The 20,362-nt window shown below is 40.1% G+C and overlaps 1 protein-coding gene across 6 annotated transcripts in view; it reads left to right on the top strand.

The window, feature by feature from the left end:
* Window positions 1-20,362, top strand: part of SOAT1 (sterol O-acyltransferase 1) — a 56,530-nt gene that overhangs the window by 315 nt on the left and 35,853 nt on the right. Inside the window, exons 2-5 of one of the 6 annotated variants that reach the window (XM_089910670.1) lie at window positions 8,660-8,920; window positions 11,613-11,707; window positions 12,055-12,183; window positions 12,635-12,691. In XM_089910670.1, coding sequence (XP_089766796.1) covers window positions 12,063-12,183; window positions 12,635-12,691 — 178 coding nt within the window. In that variant the 5' untranslated portion in view covers window positions 8,660-8,920; window positions 11,613-11,707; window positions 12,055-12,062. Of the gene's footprint in view, window positions 1-8,659; window positions 11,708-12,054; window positions 12,184-12,634; window positions 12,692-20,362 lie in introns of all 6 variants that reach the window. The other 5 variants (XM_089910668.1, XM_089910663.1, XM_089910661.1 and 2 more) reach the window with 5 other exon arrangements.

Here is a 20,362-nt window from a genome sequence, read left to right as displayed (position 1 = left end):
GCCCGGGGGCCTGGCCTTGTCCTGGGCTGAGAGGAGGGGGAGGCTCTGCGAGTCCTGGGCAGTTTGGGGGATGGGGCGGGCGGGAAAGTTACCTTCGGGCGCCGGTATGGCTGGCAGCCTTTTAAACCTTGGAGGTTTGTTTGGTGTCCCCCCAAATCCTGTGACATCTCTCAAGCCAGTAGTAAAGAAAGTTATGAATTAGAATACATTTTATTCCTTAAAAAGCGAAACCAAAAACGCACTCAGAGTGTCAGCTACTGACTGATTTTAGGGGAAAAAAGTGTGAAGGGATAGGTGGTACTTCAAGACATCGAAATCTGGATACCAAAACCTTTAATCAACTCACTTCATTTTGAAGTATTAGGATGTGATTAAGTTTCTGTCATTCTTAAATGTTAATAGCCATGCAGTTTAAATGATATGTATGTTTAGAAGTTATTTGTAAGCGAGAAACACCTATAAGCTCTCAGGTGGGTGCTGTTTAAACTAATTTTTTTCCAGAGTCCCTTGAATTCGAGTAGAATTCAACTCGAAGCATTCTTCTTTTTTTCCCCTTGCTTTAAGTTGGGCGGTATTGACGTTAGGGAAGTTGTGTGTTGTTTAGGCATGAGGATGGATTTTGGAAGGAGCTCTGATGCATTCAAGACTATTCCTTTAAAAATGCACGTGTCTCATTGCATCATGTGCTGCGAACTCTCAAGATTTCACATTCTTAGGATAAAGATCAAAACACTGCTGCCACTCTTATCTCCAGTTCAGTTTGAGCTCTCTGGGCTCCAGCCACACCGGTTTTATTTTTGTTCTTCTAAGAAAGCCTCTTTCTCTTTACTGTCTCCTGGTCTTTAGGGGTTTCCTTCACCTCTAATTCGCTCATTTCCTCTAATATCAGCCCTAATATCACTTTTTCAGGAAACCCATCCTGTGGGGGGTTAAACCCTCCTAGCGCTCTATTTTTCTTAGCTGCAGTTAATCATCAATTGTAATGAGCTGCGTTAGTTACTTAGATGCTTTGTTTCTTCTACTAGCATGTAAATTTCATGAAGGCTGGGCTAGTCCATCTTATTTAGATCTTAGTTCGCAGTCTGGCCCAGCACCTGGCACAATGAGAGAATGAATGAGTTGGAGGACAGAGGAGGGAAATTTCTTTTTTTTTTTAATGATTGCTTTTATTTATTTTATTTTTGGCTGCATTGGGTCTTCGTTGCTGTGCGTGGGCTTTCCCTAGTTGCGTCGAGCGGGGGCTACTCTTCGTTGCGGTGCGCCGGCTTCTCATTGCGGTGGCTTCTCTTGTTGCGGAGCATGGGGTTTGCGCACCCGGGCTTCAGTAGTTGTGGCACGCAGGCTCAGTAGTTGTGGCGCACGGGCTTAGTTGCTCCTCGGCATGTGGGATCTTCCCGAACCAGGGATCGAACCTGTGTCTCCTGCATTGGCAGATGGATTCTTAACCACTGCACCACCAGGGAAGTCCCAAGGAGGGAACTTTTGAATGAAAAATATTAACTAGAGATTACCTGTTTCCTTTGGGAAGGAAAAGGAAAAAGTTTTTAACAAAGGCCAGTTAACAAAATGTATTTTTGGAATTTATCACATAGGATAAATGATTATAGTGACCATACAGGTGTAAATGAGAATTTGTGTTCTTTAGTTTTGCTAATTGATAAGCCAGTTCTTTGATATGTAAATATAGGGTTGTACTAGGGCAAACCTTTATTTGGAAAGAAGAAAGGGAACCTTTATGTTTTGGATTGTATCTGTAAAGTGTTTCTCTTTACCCCTACTGAACCTGGGAGTGATGTAACAAAGTCTTCACCTAGAGTAGGTGTTCCTGTTCAATGTTTCTTTTTTTTTTTAATAGATTTAAATCTGCTTTTGAAAGCTTTATTAATAAGGAACACTGCAGGCAGGCTAAAGTGAACACTTCTTTCCAACGTGATTCATTTTAGTGGTTCAATCCAATTCTTTTTGTTTCGCTTTCTTAAGGCAAGTTAGATACTACCACACTGAACATTCCAAAACCAGTGAACTGGTTGGATTCTTAAGAAATAATTGTTCAGTGTGTTGTATTTTTAAAGTAGCTAGTCAACTTTATGCCACTTCGGGTGTAAATGTTTCTGCTGCCACTTACTGTCATGTGACTGAGTTTAGTAGTGTTTCCGAATCTTTTGCACCTTTTAAAATGGAAATTTTAAGTGAGGTATGTGATGCACTGACCCTGGCACCCAGCACTTTAAATGTTACTGACATGATAAACATGTGTGCCTATTTCCTTTATTGCTGCACCTCTTGTGAGACTAGTCTTATGACCATGATTTTCACTTCCTCAACTCCTTTTGCAACCCAATTCAATATGTTTCTTTCTCTCTCTTCCTGAAACTTCCTTCTTCCTGAAACTAATTATGCATGTAAATTGTAGCTACTAATGTCCCCAGATTGTGAAATATTCAGTGCCCCATGCTCTTTTTTTTTTTTCTTCCTGTATTTTTTTGGTCCTACCTGAATTTTCCATGGTATTGACCGTAGGTTACCTCTTGTATCCTCTAACTTGATTTGGAACATTGCTTGCTCCTGGTTCTCCTCTAATCTTTCCTAGGCCTTGTTTTTTTTTTTTACAGTTCTTTAATTGCCTTGTAATATTGGAAAATGTTAACCACTTCTAAAATGAGATAATAGTGGGAATTCCCTGGCGGTTCAGTGGTTAGGACTCTTTCACTGCTGTGGCCTGGGTTCAATCCCTGGTCAGGGAACTAAGATCCCTCAAGCCATGTGGCGTGGCCAAAAGAAAAAAGGGTTAATAGTATCTGCCACATAGATTGTTGTGAGGATTAAATGAGCCAAAGTAAGTACTAGGCAAATGTTAGCTTTGTTATTTCCTAAGTAATCTCTTTTCTTGACTTATGGCCTCTCCCTGAGACTTCCTTCCTGTGCTTGGCCTTAGCTGCTGCCTATACACCAATGAATCCCACATCTCTCTCTTTAGTCCAGATTTGTATATTCATTTGCCTGTTGGCGATAATCACTTGGCTGACTCACCGGTATATCATATTGAACTTATCTACTCATTTCTCTTCTCCTGTAGTTACTTAGCTTAATGGCACACCCGTAGGCTTAGTTAGGAAACTCGCTTGGGATCTGTATTTCCAACTGCCTTCTGGATGTAGGCACCTGGATATCTCATAGATGCCTCAGCTTAATGTTTGTAAATTTATCCGATCTCTCTTATCTCTTCTTCATGAAATCATTTGTCCATTTAAGAAATACATGTCATTTGAGCCTTACTTTAGGCCCTTATCATTTGTGAGAGCTCATTGTTCTCCCTGTTATCCAGGAGGGCAAAATTTCCCCCTTTACCCCTCTTGAGTTCTCTTTTTTTTCTCCCCCAGTATTTGCTTTTTTATTCTGATAAAATATGCAAATCATAAAATAAACCTTTTTAAAAACAATTTTATTTTATACTGGAGTATAGTTGATTTAACCCCTCTTGAATTCTTGACACAAGGTAGCTTAACAGGAGAAAAAAGAATCTTTGATTCGTGTGCATGGAGGTCTCATAGAAACAAGACCTAAGAAGTGGCCAAAGTAGGCAGCTTTTATATGTTTTAGACCAACAATAAATTAGAGAGGAATTGACAGGACAAAGAAGCTTAGGTTTGGGTGCTTAATTAGTAAGGAACTTAAGCAAAGTTTGGGCTTGGTTAGTAAATTAGCAAAGAAGTGGCAGGTGTTTCCTTATACAGGTCTCTGGGCCCTGAACTCCCCATCTCTGGTGATAAGGATGTCTTTCTACCTTCCATTACAGGAAGGGCACCTTTTACATGGGAGATTTATTTCCTGTTTTCAGGGAGACAGAGAGGAGGGTCATAGTCTCCCCCTTGCAACCGCTTTTTCTTCAAAATAGTCAGTATGCCACTGAGGCATATTTTGGGGCAGCCTGCCCTGGGCCCCAGCACTGCCAATAGCACATCCTCCACATTGCCGCCTGAGTTCTTACTAAAAGACAAATATCAAGTCAGACAGATATAAGTCACCCTCTGTTTAAAAGCCTCTATCAACTCCTTGTTTTGTGTGTTAAGTTCCAAACTCCTTAGAATTGCCCCTAAGGACCCTTGACCTTTTGTCCTTGCCCTTCCATTTACCCTGTGCTCCAGCCTTTTCCTTCTCTTCCTTTAAGATTTAACCTAGATTTTACCTACTTCTCGAAACCTTTCCTAATTGCCCCTAAGCTCTATTGGGCATCAGGCTTGTATTCCCTTCATGTACATACATCTAAATTACTGTTCTGTAATACTCCTATAATTATGTTTTTATATCTTTCTCTCAGTAGTTTTTCATTCCTTGAGGGCTCAGACTGTTTAATCGTCTTTGTATCCCAGGGCCTGGCATGTAGTAGACATCAATAAAATGTTTGAAATAATGGATCTGTCACCAAGGTCTGTACATGTTCATGTTTTCAGAGTGCTCTTCATCTGGTTCTGTTTTGATGCCTGGCAAACTTCTATGTCTTCTCTGAACTCTGGCTCTAATGTCACCTCCATGAGGACTTATGCAACTTCTCTAAGTGGTTGGTTATGCCTTTTCTTGACACCGTGTGTGCGTGAGTGTGTGAGAACAGTTAATGGGGTAGACCTCTGTATTATTTACAATACATCTAACATCATTGTAGAAAGAGGTGCTTAAAATACATGGATTTTCAGATAATTGACACGTACCTTTTAAGTGTCAAAACTTAAAAAAATTGTTTTTCAAGGCAAATTAAAATTTTTGTCCTTGCCTTCTATGTTTAAAGTACCATAGCCTTTTACAAGATGTGCCAGGGTCATTAAAGCATGAACTTCAGGGGAGTTCCATGGTAGTCTAGTGGTTAGGATTCCAGGCTTTCACTGTTTGGCCCAGGTTCAATCCCTGGTAGGGGAACTAAGGTCCTGCAAGCCGCGTGGCACGGCCCAAAAAACCAAAAACCGAAAAACAAAAAAAGCAGCATGAATTCAGCAGGTCTGCTTTTTTTTTTTTTTTTTTTCTTTTTGGCTGCGTCGGGTCTTAGTTGCAGCACGGGGGCTCTTTCATTGCCGTGCTCCGGCTTATCTCTAGTTGTGGCCCACGGGCTCCAGAGCGCATGGGCTCTGTAGTTGTGGTGGCGTGGGTTTAGTTGCCGTGCAGCATGTCGGATCTTATTTCCCCAACCATGGATCGAACCCACGTCCCTTGCATTGGGGGGGCAGATTCTTAACCACTGGACCACCAAGGAAGTCCCTGCAGGTCTGCTTTGATACAATAATGTGTTTGGGGACTCATAAGAAACATAAGCCCTTTAACCCTACGTGAAAAGACCTATGGTTGCTTTCTCTTTTTTAAAGTTGATTCCTACTTTTAAAGTTTTCTTTCTTTACGGTTGTCTATAATGATGCTTCTGGTTGTCACGACTTTTTACTGTGTGAACTGGGGACAGGATTACCTACCTCACAGGGTTATTGTTAAGTTTAAAGGAGGTAATGTATACAAAGATCTTATCAGAAATTGTAGCCAGTGGTAAGTACACATTAAAAGGAACTTACCAGCAATTCTAATAATGTTTGTTCTAATTATTTGAATTGTTTCAGGAGAAAAATCTCTCAAGTTTGAGAGATTTTCCAGGGAAGCAAAAGTCATGGCATTTGTTAGCAAACTGTTTTTCAAAGTCTGTTAGACAGCCTGAGTTTATAACTGGGTCCAGAATGGCCGATGCTGATGAAAAGTCTTAAGCTCCAGAACGGATCATTTTTATGTGCATCCATACAACTTAAACCCCAAACTGGGGTCTATGTTTATCTTTTAGTGTTAACAGGTAAAGTTAGAAATGAACATGAGTTCCAATTCTCATACTATCCTCTTGATGATTGTTGCATGAACATGTGAAGGGAAGTTGTTTTATTTCCTTACTGTGTATGAAAATGCTTGATAACTATTCATTCATTCATGTATGAAGTACAGACTGTTCCAGGCAAAGTCCTAGATAGTTGGATAAAATGGTGAACAAGTCAAAATTCTGCTTTTCATGGGGATTAGTCTTGTGGGGTAGACAATTAAAACTATAATGTAGTGGGAAATAAGTGCACTGAAGAAAAATAAAGCAGGGTAAGGGATAAGACTAACGGGGTGTGAGAGTGTTTATTTTAGTTGGGGTAGATAGGGGAGTCCCTGGGGAGGGGACATTTGAGAACTTGAATGAAGTGAGGGGGAAATCCTTGAGGGAGGGTGTCTGGGGGAGATAATCCAGGTAGAGGAAATAGCGGACACCTTTAAGTGGGAGTGAACTTGGCTTGACCAAGAAACAGCAGAAGGCCGAAGTAATGAGAATGAGCAATGAGAATTGTAGTCGGAAGTGGAGGGTCGGGAGGTGAATGGCAGATCATGGAGGAGTTACTAGACAATGGTGAGGGCTTGGAACAGAATTCAGTGCCTGAAGGATTTTGAGCCAGGGGAATGACCTGCTCAGATTTACCTTTTAAAAGGGTACTCTGGGGCTTCCCTGGTGGCGCAGTGGTTGAGAGTCCGCCTGCCAATGCAGGGGACGTGGGTTCGTGCCCCGGTCCGGAGGGATGCCACATGCCGCGGAGCGGCTGGGCCCGTGAGCCATGGCCGCTGAGCCTGCGCGTACGGAGCCCGTGCTCCGCAACGGGAGAGGCCACAACAGTGAGAGGCCCGCGTACCGCAAAAAAAAAAAAAAAAAGGGTACTCTGGGCCCTGTGTGACCAGAAGGGAGAAGATGAGGCGAGACCAGTTAGGCTACTACAGTGAGAGGTGGCGGTGGCTTAGACTGTGGTGAAGGTGATGGATGTGGTGAAAAGTTTAGAATGTGATATATATTTTGAAGACAGAGTAAAATGGACTTGCTGTTGGATTGATTAAGGGAAAGTAAAGAATCAAGGATAACTCTGGGTTTTTTGTTTTTAATGTGGGCAAAGACTGACTGCTAGTTCCATTAACGGAATTAGGAAAGACAGAAGAATGGAATTGGAGGGAACATCAGTAGTTCAGTTTTGGTCATGTTAAAGTTTGAGATGCCTGTAAGACATCTACTTACATAAAGGTGTCCGGGGGCCCTTTGGATAGGAGTCTGGAGCTCAGGGAAGTCTGGACCTGCTGAGGAAAGGAGGGTATCACAGTAAGTGAACTGGTGGTGATCAGAGCGTTAGACGCTAGAAATGAAAATTATGGACATGGTGCAGTTGTTGGTAACAGTAAGTTCTAGGGGAAGATGTGACTGGGACATAGGAACAGCTTTTTGGAGAAAGGAAGAAGTCAAGGAGCTTGGAGGCCAGGAGCTTGGATCTAGTCCATAAATGTTGAAGTGAAAGAAGTGTGGAAGAATTGGTGGAAGGGAGAAAGGGGGAGCGGGTGAGGTGTTCATATCCTCAGTAAAGGAGGGGAGTGACCAGGAGGACAACATACAACAAAGAGAAGTATCAGGTGTAATAATCTGGCCGAGGTATTTAAGGAAGGGAACGAGGAACGGCGACCTGGAAGTAAGAGGAAATGAGGAGGATAACTTCCCCTCCTGTGTTAATAGGAGGGCAAGAAAAAACTGTGGTACACCTCACCTATAAGGGCAGTGATCCATGTCAGCACCTAGAAACCACTTAGAATTAATTACAGTTTGAAGTTTTGACTTTGCAACAGCTAAAGTAGTCTGGCTAGCTAGTGTCTAGATTGGTAAGGGGGTGGATTCACAGTCCTGAATGAGTGGTCAGAACGTTCAGCTCTCCTTCATCTCACCTGGATGACTGCAGGAGTCTGCTAGGAGGATGATTGCCAGGGTGTCCCTTTCTTACGCTCTTGCCCTCCTTGTGGTCTGCTCTCCACACAGAGGCCAAAGTGATCCATTTGTGTAGAGAAGGAACAGTTGAACTGAGCATTACTGTAATTTCCCTCCATTTTCTGCCACAACAGCCATGTACTGTTACTGACATGCATGGCAGGAGGAGCTCAATTCAGACATCATCTCATAATCTTATGATTTACATGATATGAGGATTTGGTTAAAATTGAGGTGAGGCATAAGTAATAGTTATCCTTCCTAACATCTGTATGTGTGACAATAACAAAATTTGTTAAGCTTTCTTGGAAGCCACGTGGTGTTTGAGCTGCATTTGAGAAAGTGTATAATTATGGAACTTTATTTACCCTCATCTAGCACATATTAAGAGCAAACACAAGTAGAATTTGAGGGATGATATGACTTTGTGTCATTTAGCGTACAGGGCATAGAAATGTAGGGATCAGATTCACTTAATTTTTTAAGCTAGGTTGTTAATAGAATATTGGCACTCTAGTGTGTATTATCTTTGTGTGTGTGTGTGCAGTAGTATTTTAAACTTTCTAGATGAAGAAACATTGAGATGTTGGAGGATTTACCTGAGGATGCAATATGATGGAGCAGAGATGTTAACTTACCTCTTGGTGTTGTGATACCAAATCTTGTGCTTTCCCCACTGTGTTATGGTTCTCTCTTTCTGCTAACGGAGGAAATTGAGGCCAAATACCATAGACTATGACATAAAGCTTTTTATGAAGAGTTAGTGTTTTCTTCTTTGGCTCACTTCTAAAATGTTGATGGATCTATGGCAGTGTAATTGTGCAAGCTCAGTACCTGTGCTTTAGCTTTTTTTTTTTTTTTTTTTTTGAGGTACGCGGGCCTCTCACTGTTGTGGCCTCTCCCGTTGTGGAGCACAGGCTCCGGACGCGCAGGCTCAGCGGCCATGGCTCACGGGCCCAGCGGCTCTGCAGCATGTGGGATCTTCCTGGACCGGGGCACGAACCCGTGTCCCCTGCATCGGCAGGCGGACTCTCAACCACTGCGCCACCAGGGAAGCCCTTTTTTCACCTTCTAATCAGCAAGAGAGAACTGATTTCTCACTGAGTTGATACAGTCTCAGCCAAAAGCAAAGTAACATTATTTTAGTTAGCCTGTATTGCTTGCTTTATGTGATAAACGTATAATTGTTTATTTCAGTTACTGAAATATTCAAAGTAGGTTTTGCATACCCTTAGTCTAGGGGGCCCCCGCACCCCCAATTAAGAACGATTGTTGTAGGTCTTATTGTTGAGTAGAAGGTATAAAGCTGTTAACAGTGAAGATGATGCTCATCGGCATTCTGCCAGCACACATTTTCCTCTGAGTTTAGAGAAGTTATTACTCAGAATAATTGGTTGTGGTATTAACTGGTACATCACTTTCTGTACTAATATATACCTATCATATTCCAGATACGCCCCACTAGATTTTGGGAATTCAAAGAGAAGATACCATTTAGTCCCTGTTGTTAAGAAGCTTATGCTGAGTGTAAGAGGCAGATGGTATTGCTCACTGAGTATCTTAGTGTGACAGGATGTACTGGGTGCAGTTGGACCACAGAGTATGGTGAGGTGAGAGATGGTGGTCAAAGAAACCTTAGCAGAGGAGGTGAGTCAAGGCCATCTGGTGATTACAGTGTAGGCTGTGGAATCCAGTAGTTCTGGTTTTGAATCCCTGTTCTGCAGTTGGAGAATTATATGATTTGGAGCAAATTAAATCACCTCCCTAAGCTATATTTTTCTCACTTGTAAAATGAGCTAATGCCTACCTCTGAAATTGTAAAGGTTGAATAAGAAAATTTAAAGGATTTAGCAGCACAGTGCCTGGTAGGGACAAAACAGCTGCTCATTAAGTCAAAACTGTTGTTATTACTGCTGCTGCTGGGACTGTTACTTTGAACGGTGAGTAAGATTAGCTAGAAAGGGCAGAGGAGAAACAGCTTTCTAGAGACAGGAAAGAGTGTATGGGAAGACATGGTGACCGAAGACAATATTGGGGGAATAAAGTAGTAGTACCTACTTTAAAGATTATGTAGAGATTAAAATAATCATACACGTAAAGCACATAAGCGCTCAGAAGTAGAGTCCCTATTTTTAATTCCACACTCTTAACTCCTGTATAATTCCTTTTTGAAACATCTTTGTTCTTTTTGCATCTTTTATTTTTCCGTTTTTGTCCCTGATGTCTACTTCTTGTTGTCTTACTTGAGGGCATCCCTCAGAGTTTAGTTGTCAGTTCTCACTTCTCTAATCTTTTCTGTTGGAGAATTAGATGTTCTTCTGGCTTCCTCTGTCACTGTTACACAAACGATTTTAAAATTTACCGGTTGCCCTGACCTCTTTCCTAGGTTCCTCTTTTTAATTGGATCTTATTGGTCTCCTAAAATTTCTACTTGATATATTCATTTACTGTTCCATAATTCTGTTTCATTTGATTTCGGGAAACAATAGAAGGAAACTGATCTAGATTTGTCAGATTTTTACTTTGCCAAGCAGTGATATTTAAGAAAACAATCAAGCTCACCGTGTACTCCATTGTATACAGAAAAGGACATTTAAACATAACCATTTAAAAAGACCATAATCTTAGAATTTTAAAAGTAATGTAGTGAGTACTTCATTATGTTTTGCTTTCAGACTGCTGAAAACTTCTACATAGTAAAACACTGCTTTGGAGTAAACCTTGTACTGTCCCAATATTGATCTGCCTAAAATTTGATTTTGATCATATTTTTCAGGACTTTAAAATGGCTCACTACTACCTAACTGAAAAAAGTCCTAATTTTTAGGCCTTTACAGTTTGACCCCAGTTCTTTTTTTCAAGTCTTTTTCCCTCACCACTTTTCTGTTACCAACTTAAAAAAAAAAAAAAATCCAAATAGTGGGTGGTGTTTGTAGTTTGGATCTGACCCAGGTTCAAATCTGACCCTGCCATTAGCTTTGTGGACTTGGGCAAGTTACTGTAATGAGAAGAAGCAAACAGCCCTTGGTGTCCTGGAGCTGCCCTGGTGCAGTCAGCTAGGCCGTGGTGTTGCTGTGACCTAGCCTGGAACTTGAGAGCTAGGCCTTCTGGGTGTTCTGTTGAACACAAACGGTTTCACTGAACATCAGCATCACACAAAGCCATTCTTTGAATATGATGGGTCAAGACCAGCAAAAGACCATGTTATAATCATGTCTTAACACAGGTAAAGACATGCATGTTGCCCAAGTCACAAAATATCCAACATTCCCCTCTCCAGGCTACTGGGAATGATTGTTGATGCTTTACCAATTACAGCTCTAGCCTCCCTCTGGTCTGCCTCCCTACAGAGATTTGTTGGTATACCCAATCATCACATTGTCCTCGCTTTCGGCCAGCACTCAAGCCAGAGTGAACCCCTGCCTCTTTGGGCTCTCCCCCAAAATCACGTAGTCAAATCCAAATCCTAAATAAGTCCTTTCCAATGTTCTCTTACCAAGATGCCCCACAGTTTCCCATGATGTGCTTGTTCAAACTCAGCTTGTTCAGCCATTGGTATGCTCCTGGTGTGTGGGTGGAAGGCATTGGCAGTAACTACCTGGAACCTTATTTTTCCTCATATAGGAACCAGGAGTAATAACAAGTTTTCTGCAGAGTTTTGAAGATTAGATGAGAAAACTTAAAGCACCTAGCAGAGTCCTGGTAGTTAGTAATTACTCGACGAAAGCTTGTTTCTTGTCCTCTGGTGAAGTAGTCTGATCAGTCATGGTCCCCTGAACAGGGCTTACAAGGACCTTGTTTTCATCCTTTCTCACCCATGAAGTGCTCCATTCTCGTCCTTCAAGACTCAGGTCACATACCTTCTGTTCTGTGAAACCTTTGCACCTCTTAATGATCTCTTCTGTCTCTGCACTTCAGGTATGTATTGTTTTTACCATTGACTTGACTATTGATTGTGCTCTACCTTGTGGCATCTTTGTACTTAACTTTTATTTAATTCTTAATTTTTCATGTACTTACACCTTGTTTGTTCAACTACATTTTCTTTAAGAATGGGGGCTGTGTTTTGAAACCAGCCAATTACTTTATAAAGACCAATTTCTCCGTATTTGTTATAGTATCTGGTACTCGGAAAATGCTTAAATGTGATTAAAGTAAAACAAAAGGAAGAGAATATATCATTTGTTGCCTCCCCTAAAAATATGGTGATATTGTGAAATTTGCCTAAGCCGGATACTTAAAGCTTTTTATATCTTCTTTCCTAGACAACACGATGTTGGGCGAAGAGAAGATGTCTGTAAGAAAACGGCTGTCGAAGTCCAGTAAACATGCTGAGGAAAAGGAAGAAGGCCAGAGAGACTGTACAGAGGAGTGCCAAGAGACACCTAGTAACGGTGAGGCTTTTACTGTTTCTGAGGTGAATTAATGAAATAGGCAACAGATTCAGTGTTCTAGAGCAAGGATTGCCATCTCTTTAGCTCTCTTATAAATGGATATGCTGGTAGGCACTGTAAAGTGCAGGGGAGAAAAATAAATTGATTAAAAGAATAGAAAGGAACAAATTGGTTTAGTTGCCAGTCACAGCTGCTTTAGATACTGCTGGTGACACTGGTGTGTAAATTGCTGCACCTCTCATAGAGGTGAGCTTTATTGATGTAAGTGGAGTTTGCAATGTATGCTTTAATTTAGTTTTATATATCTGGTAACGAAGAAACTAGAAAGTAAGCCCTTTTAAATTAACTCATTGAACATTTTTGGGGTATCTACTATGTTTTAGACATCATTCATTCATTTATTCATTCCTTCAACTACCTAACCTGTCAATAATTATTGGTGTCCTGCTAGGTGTTGGGGCTACAGCAGTGATTGATACAGATGTGTTTGCCCTCATGGAGCTCCAAGTTAAGTGAATGAGAACCCCTCTCCTGCCGTTAGCATAATTAGATTGTTATAAATAAGTGCTACTAATTACTCTTTTAATAGGTGTAATGAGCATAATGAGAGTAATGAGCAGGGTACCTAACTTAGTTAGTTCAATACTAGGTTATAAATCTTGGGGGAGTTTTGTTAGTTCTCATGTCCAAGTTTGCTTAACATGAATACAAAGCAGACTGTGACGCAGTACTTGTTAAGGTCAAGGTTTGTGCTTAAGATTGATAGACCTGTAAACACAACTTCAACTGATGTCATCTATTGAATCAGGCTATTTATTTTTGTGGTGACATTTGTATAGGTTTGATTTCAATGAGGATTTGAAATTTGAGGCTTGTTTGGTTAACAAATAGGTGTGGAACTTTCTGAGACAGGTTGTCTTTGGCATCCTGAGACTTCTTTCATAAAGAAAAGCTTTTGCTTTTCCTACTTAAATTTAATTGTAAATTAAATACAGCAGCTGGATCCAGGAATATAAATGTTGCTGCTTAAGTTTGCATAATGTAGTTTATTGATTTTTGGACTCTTAATTAGCTATTTATGAAATATTTATATTGTCATATGGACTAGTTTTAGTGTGATATAAAATGTGAAATTTGTGCAAAAGGATAAGCCAACATTGGGTAGAAAATTTCCCCTTCCTTGATTTAGGGACTGGGTGCTAATTCACATTGTCTTTTTATTGAAACTTTCTGTTACCAGTATGATTTTCTCACTATGTCCCATTTTTTAAAGAAAAGCTTTTAGACTATTCTAAGTTCTACATGTTTTCAGTACTCCTTATGGCCTCAGTTCATTAAGTTTTAATCATTCCAGGTTTTAATGCAGATAATAAAAATTGAATTGTTTAGCCTAAAACAAGAAGTCTGACCTCCTCCTTGGTTTAATGTAACTAACGCTGATCTGAAAATTGCATGTGTTTCTCCACTTACTTTAACATTGGTTCACTTTGGGGGAGTAAGCAGATGGGTAAAATGTGACCTTTGAGTGGTGAAGGGCTTAAAGGACACCACGCCATGCCAGTCATTGTGGCCTACCAGCCAGGCCCAGGGGCATCTGCAACACCTGGGGGCCTGTTAGAAATGCCCCACCTCACACTTAATTGAATAAAAATTTCATTTTAATAAGTTCTCAGGGGATTCATATGCAGGTTAAAGTTTGAGACACAGCTCTTAGAGTGGCAGTTCTCATTTGGTATGTGTATTAGTCAGAGTTCTCCAGAGAAGCAGAACCAATAGGATATATATGGATATATAAAAAGATTTATTATGAAGGGTTGGTTCAGATGGAGGCCGAGAAGTCCCACAGTTTTACTGTTTCTGTGCTGGATGCCCACGTACTTCTGAGTACCTTGGCTTTCACCTCTTGACTACTGTGAATACTGCTGCTGCTATGAACACAGGTATTCAAATATCTCTTTAAGACTCTGCTTTCCATTCTTCGGGATCTATACCCAGAAGTAGGATTGCTGGATTCTGTGGTAGTTCTATTTTTAATTTTTTGAGGAACTGACATAATGTTTTTGATTGCGGCTGCACCATTTTACAGTTTCACCAGTGGCACACAAGGGTTCCAGTTTAACCACATCCTCACCAGTGCTTATTATCTTCTGTTTTTGTTGTTGGTGGTTGGTTTGTCTTTTTAATAGTAGCCATCCTAACGGGTGTAGGGTGATACCTCACTGTGGTTTTGATTTGCGTTTCCCTAATGATTAGTGGTGTTGAGCACTTTTTCACATACCTGTTGGCCATTTGTATATCTTCCTTGGAGAAATATCTATTCATATCCTTTGGCCATTTTGTTTTGTTGGGTTATATGCTTTTTTGTTGTTGAGTTGTAGGCGTTTTATAATATTATGATATTCTGAATATTAATCCTTCATCAGATATTTTCTGCCGTTCCATAGGTTGCTTTTTCACTTTGTTGACTGTGTTCTTTGCACAGAAGTTTTTAAGTTTGGTATGATTCCATTTGTCTATTTTTGTGTTTTTTGCCTGTGCTTCTGGTATCATATCCAGGAATCTTTGCTAAGCCCAGTGTCATGAAGGTTTTGTCCTATGTTTTCTTCTAGTTTTAGAGTTTTGGGTCTTACATTTAGGTCAGTAATCCGTTTCGAGTTATTTTTTATATTGTATAAGTTAAGGGTTCAACTTCTTTCTTGGGCATGTGGATATCCACGTCAGTTTCGGGAGTATTGCCATATGTGGTAGGCCGGAAAATGCCCCCTCTCCCAAAAGGTCCTAAAACCTGGAACCTGTGAATGCTGCTTTATATGGCAGGAAAAGGGGGCAGAGGGGTCTTTGATATAATTAAGTTGGGAATCTTGAGATTATCTTGAATAGCCACCTGGGCCCTGAATGCAGTCCTGTATATTATAAGTGGGAGGCAGAGGGAGATTTGATGACACACAGAGGAGAAGGTGATTTGAAGATGGAGCAGAGAGAGATTTGTAGATGCTGGCTTTGAAGATTGGAGTGCAATGACCAAAAACCAAGGAATGCTGCTAGCTACCAGAAGCTGCAGAGCCAGGACTGGATTCTAGAGCCTCCAAAGGGAGTGGGGCCCTGCTGTGACACCTTGATTTCAGCTTGGCCTCCAGAACTGAGAGAGAATTTCGGTTGTTTTAATCCACCTAGTTCGTGGTAATTTGTTACAGCAGGTGCAAGAAACTAATACACTATCTTAACAATATTAAGTCTTTCAACCCATGAACATGGGATGTCTTTCTATTTACAGACATACCTCGGAGATATTGTGGGTTTGGTTCGAGACCACCGCAATAAAATGGGTATCACGATAAAGTGAGTCCACATGAATTTTTTGGTTTCCCAGTGCACATAAAAGTTATGTTTATGCTATACTGTAAACTATTAAGTGTGCATTATGTCTAAAACAGACAGTGTACATACCTTAATTAAAAAATACTTTATTGTTAAAAGAATGCTCACCATCATCTGAGTCTTCCTCAAGTTGTAATCTTTTTGCAATAGTAACATCAGAGATCACTGATCACAGATCACCGTAACAAATATAATAATGAAAAGTTTGAAATACTGTGAGAATTACCAAAATATGACAGACATGAAGTGAGCAGATGCTGTTTGAAAAATGGTGTCGATAGCCTTGCTCAGTGCACGGTTGCTACAAACCTTCAATTTGTAAAAACAAAAAACAAAAAATCCTGCAATATCTTCAAAGTGCAATAAAACGAGGTATGCCTGTATTTAGGTCTTTGATTTCTTTCAACAATGTTTTATAGTTTTAAGTTGGTAAGTTTTACACTTTTTTTGTTAAATTTATTTCTAAATATTTTGTTCCTTTTGCTGCTGTCGTAAGTGGAATTTTCTTAATTTCATTTTCCAATCATTTGTTGCTAATGTGTAGAAATGCAGCTGGTTTTTGTATATTGTTATTGTATCCTGCAACCTTGCTGAGCTCATTTATTAGCTCTAAGAGTTTTTTGTGTGTGTGTTTTGTAGTATTTTCTGTATACAAAATCATGCCATCTGCACATAAGAATTCGTCTTATTTCTTCATTTTCAATCAACATGCCTTTTATTTCATTGTCTTGCCTAATTGCCCTTGCTAGAATTTCCAGTAAAATGTTGAACAGAATTGGCAAGAGTGGACATTAGGCATTCTTGTGTTGTTTCTGATCTTAGGGAGAAAATTTTCAGTTTTTCTGTTAATTATGTTAGCTGTGGATTTTTGTAGGTGCCCTTTATCAGGTTGGGGACATTCTCTACCTTTCTCTTAATTTACAGGTAATGCCTATTCTTGACTACCATTTATTTTGCTGCATTGTTCATTTGATAGCTAATTAATGAGTAAATATGATAATGACCGCTAACAGTTTATCATGTGCCAGGCACTGTTTTAAGTGTTTAACAAATATTAACTTGGTTAATATACTTCTAATTCTATTCAATTTCAGTGTTCTTTGAGATATGTACATAAGTATTTGAACAGAGAGAACAACCTGCCTTTTGTAAAGATTGAGAGTCCCTTGGCAAAAATATATGAAAAAAAGTTAATATCATTGTTATTCTGTAATTTAGCCCCTTCATCCAATTTATGCATCTAATCATAAAACTGGCCAGTCCACATGGAGCTTTGATCAACTGAGTAGGTTGAGAACACATTTTTTTCCCCCTTAGAATAAAAGCAAAACATATTTGTTTTAGAAAGTGCAGATAAGCAAACGTTCAAGTGTTTATGATTTTTCCTTGGCTACATTCCAAGAAATTGTTTTTGGGTCATAAGATTTATTGGGTGGGTATTGCCAAATTGCCCTCTGGAAATATTGCACTCCCAGTAGCCATATGAGAGTGCCTGTTTCTTCAACCTTCTTCAGTCATGGATGATGTGACCTTTTGAATAAACTCTATGGCATTTTGAGAGATGACAGATTCCACTCTGCTTGAAAAAGGTTTTGTACAATGAGACATAGTTAAAAGCAGCAGTAAAGTTATTGAATATTAATTAGTACCTTTTGTACTTTTTAAGGTCAAAAGAATGAGTTTGGATATCTTGGTTCATTTTAGGAAGATTAGTTAAAAGAAATGGGAGTTACTAGCTGATAATTTGATAACTTAAAACAATTTTTTTAATTAATTAATTTTATTTTATTTATTTTATTTTTGGCTGTGTTGGGTCCTTGTTGCTGCACGCGGGCTTTCTCTAGTTGTGGTGAGCGGGAGCTACTCTTCCTTGCAGTGCACATGCTTCTCATTGCAGTGGCTTCTCTTGTTGCAGTGCATGGGATCTAGGTGCGTGGGCTTCAGTAGTTGTGGCTCGTGGGCTTGAGTAGTTGTGGCACATGGGCTCTAGAGCTCAGGCTCAGTAGTTGTGGCGCACGGGCTTAGTTGCTCTGCGGCATGTGAGATCTTCCTGGACCAGGGATCGAACCCATGTCGCCTGCATTGGCAGGTGGATTCTTAACCACTGCGCCACCATGGAAGCCCTGGGTTTTTTTAAGATTCAAATATTTGATCCATCTGAAATTTATTTTGAATAATAAGTGAGCTAGGGATCTAATTTGACAGGTTTTCAAAATGGCCAGCCAGTTGTTTCAACATTATCTATTAAATCTTGTTTTCTGTATGATATTTATATACTGACCCTCATTTCTAGTTCAGGTTCCTTTCTCTGTAGCAGTGTAGACATGTGATTAGTAGACAATTTTGAAAGGTTTTTGAGGTCGATGGAGCAATAGAGGATTTAGATGTATTATACCTTTTTTAAAAAAATTTATTTTTGGCTGTGTCAGGTCTTCGTTGCTGTGCACGGGCTTCCTCTAGTTGCGGCGAGCGGGGGGGCTACTCCTCGTTGCTGTGCACCGGCTTCACATTGCAGTGGCTTCTCTTGTTGTGGAGCATGAGCTCTAGGCGCGCGGGCTTCAGTAGTTGTGGCGCACGGGCTTAGTTGCTCAGTGGCACGTGGGATCTTCCTGGACCAGGAATCGAACCTGTGTCCCCTGCATTGGCAGGCGGATTCTTTTTTTTTTTCTTTTTTTTTTTTTTGCGGTACGCGGGCCTCTCTCTGTTGCAGCCTCTCCCGTTGCGGAGCACAGGCTCCGGACGCGCAGGCTCAGCGGCCATGGCTCACGGGCCCAGCAGCTCCGCGGCATGTGGGATCTTCCCCGACCGGGGCACGAACCCATGTGCCCTGCATCGGCAGGCAGACTCTCAACCACTGCACCACCAGGGAAGCCCGGCAGGCGGATTCTTAACCACTGCACCCCTAGGGAAGTCCCTATAGATGGATTATACTTTTTTTTTTTTGTATCTCCCCTTTTGCTTCTAAGATTGATAAATGATTTGTTCTTTCAAGGACTACTCCTAAGCCCAACCATCCTTAGACATAAAGATGGCTTTCACATGACTCTTTTGGGTTACTTATATCTCTATGGAGAGCAAGGTGAAGCTGGGATGAAGATCTTCTAAGGCATGGTCAATGAGAGTTTTTTAGAAAATTATCAGGATTTTAAAATGAGTTTGAACTTCTCTAGGCAGTAAAAACCTGCTAGTCAGTGCCTACACATTAGCTAATTCTGTACTTACCACAAGGAGACAAAGAAAATACTAGTTAAAAGAAGTGAAACTAAAAGAAGTGGAACTTGAAAAATGGTGATTCATCACTGCCTAGTAGGCCTTAGTCATCGTTAGGAATTTAGTCACTATAAGTAGGCCTTGATTTTTAAAATTTAATAAATTAATTAATTTTTAAATCTTTTATTGAAGTACAGTTGATTTACAATGTTGTGTTTCTGGTGTACAGCAAAGTGGTTCAGTTATATATATGTATATTCTTTTTCATATTCTTTTCTATTATGATTTATTACAGGATATTGAATATAGTTCCCTTTGGTATACAGTAGGACCTTGTTTATCTTTTTTTTTTTTTCTTATTTTTAAAAAATTCTTGGCTGCACTGCACAGCTTGCAGAATCTTAGTTCCCCAACCACTGATCGAACCTGGGCCTACACCAGTGAAAGCCCCGAGTCCTAACCACTGGACCTCCAGGGAATTCCCTATCTATTTTATATATAATTGTTTGTATCTGCTAATCCCAAACTCCTGATTTATCCCTCCCTAACCCCCTTTTCCCTTTGGTAACCAGAAGTTTGTTCTCTATGTCTGTGAGTCTGTTTCTGTTTTGTAAATAAGTTCATTTGTATCACATTTTAGATTCTACATATAAGCGATATATGATATCATCCCGCATGGCTTGCGGGATCTCAGTTCCCTGACCAGGGATTGAACTGGGGGCCTGTCATTGAAAGCCTGGAATCCTAACCACTAGGCCACCAAGGGAACTCCTTGCAGCAAGTTTAATGAGGATGAGAATTTAGAAATTTGGAGGCCATAGTGACTCCAGAAAAGGAAGAGTTGCAGAAACATGTTGGGGATGAATTGCTAGTGAGACAGTGAAGATAGGAAGTACGAACCACTTTTCCAGGACTTTTTATATTAAAAGGAAAAGAGAGCATGAGTTGGGTCTTGAAAGATAAGAGGTTCATTGGAAAGGGCTGTTGTTTGTTTCCAAAGGACATTGTTTCCAAAATTTCAGTTATTTATAATTTTGCCACTATCTCTGTACCATATTTATTATTATGTAATTTAAAGAAATTTTCACTAAAAAGAAGAATCTTCATCCTAGGCAGTCAATTCTATGAAGTGATCGTTTGTTTCAGTTACATATTTGTTTCCAAAACGTTAAGTAAATATGTAATACTTCACAGATAAATTTTGAGTACCACTTATGACATCCATATCATAATTTCAGAAAATTTTTAAAGACTACTTTGGTGCTGAATGTAATGTGGACAAAATAAATGGCTCAGTGTGTTGAATGATTTGAACAGTTTCTCAAAGGACATATAAAGGATCAAGGCAATATAGTTTAAAGGGGTAGTCTTGAAAAAGAGATGGGCTACCCCTTCCTCTGACAAAGGAACAGTGGAGAAGAGAATTAAAGATAGTGAAAATTAAGATAGAAGACATTTCAGGAGTTGGTCCCCAAAATGATCAACTGAAGTTTGCTTTGTAAGGCTGGGACTTGAAGGTGGAAAATGTTTGGAACTACGCTTGGGAGGAATGTTATAGAAATTCATCAAGAGGCAGAGACAAAGATTTCAT

Source organism: Delphinapterus leucas, chromosome 1, assembly GCF_059928025.1.
Source record: "Delphinapterus leucas isolate spDelLeu-1000000601 "Yukka" chromosome 1, BTC_Dleu_Yukka2, whole genome shotgun sequence".
Lineage (NCBI taxonomy): Eukaryota > Metazoa > Chordata > Mammalia > Artiodactyla > Monodontidae > Delphinapterus > Delphinapterus leucas.
The sequence above is the reverse complement of the archived record's forward strand: the minus strand, read 5'-3'. Positions and strand labels throughout refer to the sequence as shown.